At 44.1% G+C, this 3,176-nt stretch overlaps 1 protein-coding gene across 1 annotated transcript in view; it reads left to right on the forward strand.

Annotated features, from left to right (window-relative positions):
- LOC103373255 (calpain-5-like) overlaps nucleotides 1-3,176 on the forward strand; it is a gene marked incomplete at its 3' end in the record, with an annotated part of 17,929 nt that overhangs the window by 742 nt on the left and 14,011 nt on the right. The window contains exon 2 of the mRNA XM_008303104.1: nucleotides 2,274-2,436. Within this exon, the coding sequence (XP_008301326.1) occupies nucleotides 2,284-2,436 (153 nt within the window). The remainder of the gene's footprint in view (nucleotides 1-2,273; nucleotides 2,437-3,176) is intronic.

Here is a 3,176-nt window from a genome sequence, read left to right on the forward strand (position 1 = left end):
GCTCCTCATTTGCATACATCGGACTCTCTCGTTACTTCCACCTCGTCTGGAAACGTGTGACCTGCTGTCGGTCTGCAAACAACCAGAGATCTGCTCTCTGTTTGCAGCGACCTGATGTCAGAATAAAAGCAGCTTCCTGTTTGACTGCTGGCTTCAACTCCTCTGTTGAACTTTACATTCAGTGTGAAAGTTGCTGCTGTTTATTTTATGTATTTATTTAACCAGGTGGGTTAATTGAGAACAAATTCTCATTTACAGTGACGATGTGGCCAACAGGCCGCTCAGAGCAGAGAATAGAAACAGGAAGACATCCATGAAAAGCAGCTCACAGACAACACTGCTGCTTCCTGCAGTGATTCACAAACAGACGTTAAACCTGCGTCGACAGTAAAAGAATCCCGACTTAAAAGTCAGATATCTTCACACACCTTAAAAACTGTCTGCTGATGAGAGCGAGCCCAGACGATGCAGGGAAAAGACGAAAACATGATCTGATTTCTGAGGTTTGGTAGAAGCACTTCAAAGATCATACAAACACCCACTAGCGGGGCTTTTATTTTGAAGGATGGTTTTCCTGATTTCTGCAGTGACTTTTTGTGACTTTGCAGAATAAAAACTTAAAAAAAAAAAACAAATGTATTTGAACAAAGTGAGTTTATTGATTCAAAGTGACTGTCGGCCATCAGATGTTGAAACCTTTGCTGCTGTTTAAACACCCACCAGCTGTTTCATCATGTGTTGTGGTTCAGATCTGAGCAGCGTGACGGAACCTCAGGAGGAAACTCCCAAGTTAGTCCGCAGAGCTACACAACCACACAGACACACAGACACACAACAACGCCTGATTGGCTGCTGGTCATGTGATCACTCCACACGTCTGAAACCACAACTGATGAGGCGTCTGTGAAACAGCCGCAGTAACTTGGAGAAGGCATAAATGCAGTTGAATGGCAGAACCCCTAACAGCAGAACTTTGGTTCTGGAACGTCGCCGTTCTTCTCTTCGGCTCAACAGATTCACAAACGTCTGCTGACTTCTGTCAAACCGTCAACCAGCTCCAGATGACAGGAGCCTGACGAGAGGCTGAAGGTGTTTCATTGGCATCGTTTTATTATCTAGACGATGTCGCACAAGTTAAAGAAGTCAAACCTGCAGAGACCAGAGTGGAACACATTCAGTGACAAAGTCGTGTGATGTGGTTCAGTTTGGGCTCATAAACAGCCAGAACTCTAATCAGGTTGAAAACAGCAAATGAACCCACAAATGAGACTCCAGGTTCACCATCGTACGTCCTGCTCTCAGTTCTTGAATGTTTAATGTCTGAGTCTCGATCTGAACCTGTTTCACTAAAACTACAAACTTCACTTCAATGAAAGTCACTGAGTCGACCCGGCGGGCGGATCCAGATCCAGCTGCTCTGCCTCCAAACTCTGACGAACTCACAGCAGTTTCTAGTTCTTGTTAAAATAAGCCGATAAGCTGGTCGGACACAGATTCCCTCAGTGAAACTACAGAGTGGATCACATGATGTCAGAACCTCTGGGTCTGAGTCAGAACCTGCTGGTAATAATCACAGAACACTGAGGACTGACAGTTTCTGCTTGTCTTCCTGTCACATGACCTCCTTATCCATCCTGTTTGGTCTGAAGTCCTTTCAGTGCAAAAAAACTAAAATATAAGAACTTTGTAAACTCTAAATACAAAATAATAGAAATATAAATAAAAACAAGCAAAAAGAAACGAACTCAAAATAAAAAGATGAAATTAAATAATGAGCACAGTGTGTATTGGGCAGAAGTAGTGGAGTTTAAAAATCTAAAAAAATGTTCCTCAGAACCTCCTGGTTCTGGTTCTGCAGAACCTTTACCTACTGACCAGAGTTCTACCTTCAGACTGTGAATGTTCCAGAGGTCCAGGTCCTTGAAGTCCACAGAGGAGGGTCCAGATTGATCACTTTAATGGACTTTTTCCATCATTTCTGAGCCTCAGAACTTCATCAGTACAACAGATAGACACATGACATTTAGGAGGAAGAACACAATGATTCAGCTTCAGCTCAGAACAGTCTGACTGGAGGAGAACTGGACTGAAATAACCCATCAGCTGTTTGGTCCAAAATGTCTTTAAATGGTCCAAATGTGGTTCAGAGTTTCCTCAAATGTCTGTTTTCTCAAGAGACCTTCAGTGTTCCGTCACCAAGACGTTCTTTCTCATGAACTGTTGTTACTCAGCTGCTGGGTTTGTTCTGACTCTTGTTGTTTGTCAAGCTGCAGGTTCTAGAAGATGGTTCCGTATGAAGGTCAGAGTTATTCAGCTCTGAGGAAACAGTGCCGGCAGGATGGACGTCTGTTTGAAGATCCTCTGTTCCCCACCAGCGACCGCTCACTGTTCTACCTGAGGAACACCGTCGGACCCGTCGCCTGGAAGAGACCTCAGGTAAGGACCGACACCAGTCTCTGAACTGGACCGACACCACGTTGATCTCCAGCCAGAGATATGATCAGAATGTTTCACAAACATCCTATGAGGCCAGAATGATGGAAAGCGGGCCGGAGGTACTGACGGTCCGTCTGAAACTACGGAACAATAGAAAGTGGGCCGGAGGTCAGAACGCCGTCAGCGTTCAGATCAGATGGAGCTCCAGCAGATTAAAACGGGTCCAGCAGTGAAGCTGAGCTGAAGGAGGAGGAGGAATGTGAAGAATCCATGTGGAGACACACAACGGTCTGTTGTGTTTAACCTGCTGGTAACCAGAACCAGTTAACCCTCAGACTGGACTTGAACTGGTTTTGTTTGTCTTTTAGTTGAAGCTCCAGTGAACGTTCTCCAGTAACCTTTAACCAACACGTCTCTTCTGAAACCTTCAACTGAACAGTTCAGTTCTGAGATTCTGGAAGGACAAGGTCCGAATGTCAGGAATCAGGAAATTATTTAATAAAACACGAAGCTGAAGTTTGATCATCAGGAAACTCTGAAGCTCTTTAGCTCAAAGGAAACACCAAGCTGGTGATGGAGGTTCAGAAGGTTCTGTTGGTTCTGCTGCTGTCGGTTCTGTATGAAACAAACACTTTAACATTTAGACAGTAAAATCAGGAGATTCAGACTTTAAAATCTGACAGTATGAGAATAAATTAGAGATGATGATATTACTAGTTGTTGTTGTTGTTGTCGGTGTT

Source organism: Stegastes partitus, unplaced genomic scaffold (genome assembly GCF_000690725.1).
Source record: "Stegastes partitus isolate 25-593 unplaced genomic scaffold, Stegastes_partitus-1.0.2 Scaffold1936, whole genome shotgun sequence".
Lineage (NCBI taxonomy): Eukaryota > Metazoa > Chordata > Actinopteri > Pomacentridae > Stegastes > Stegastes partitus.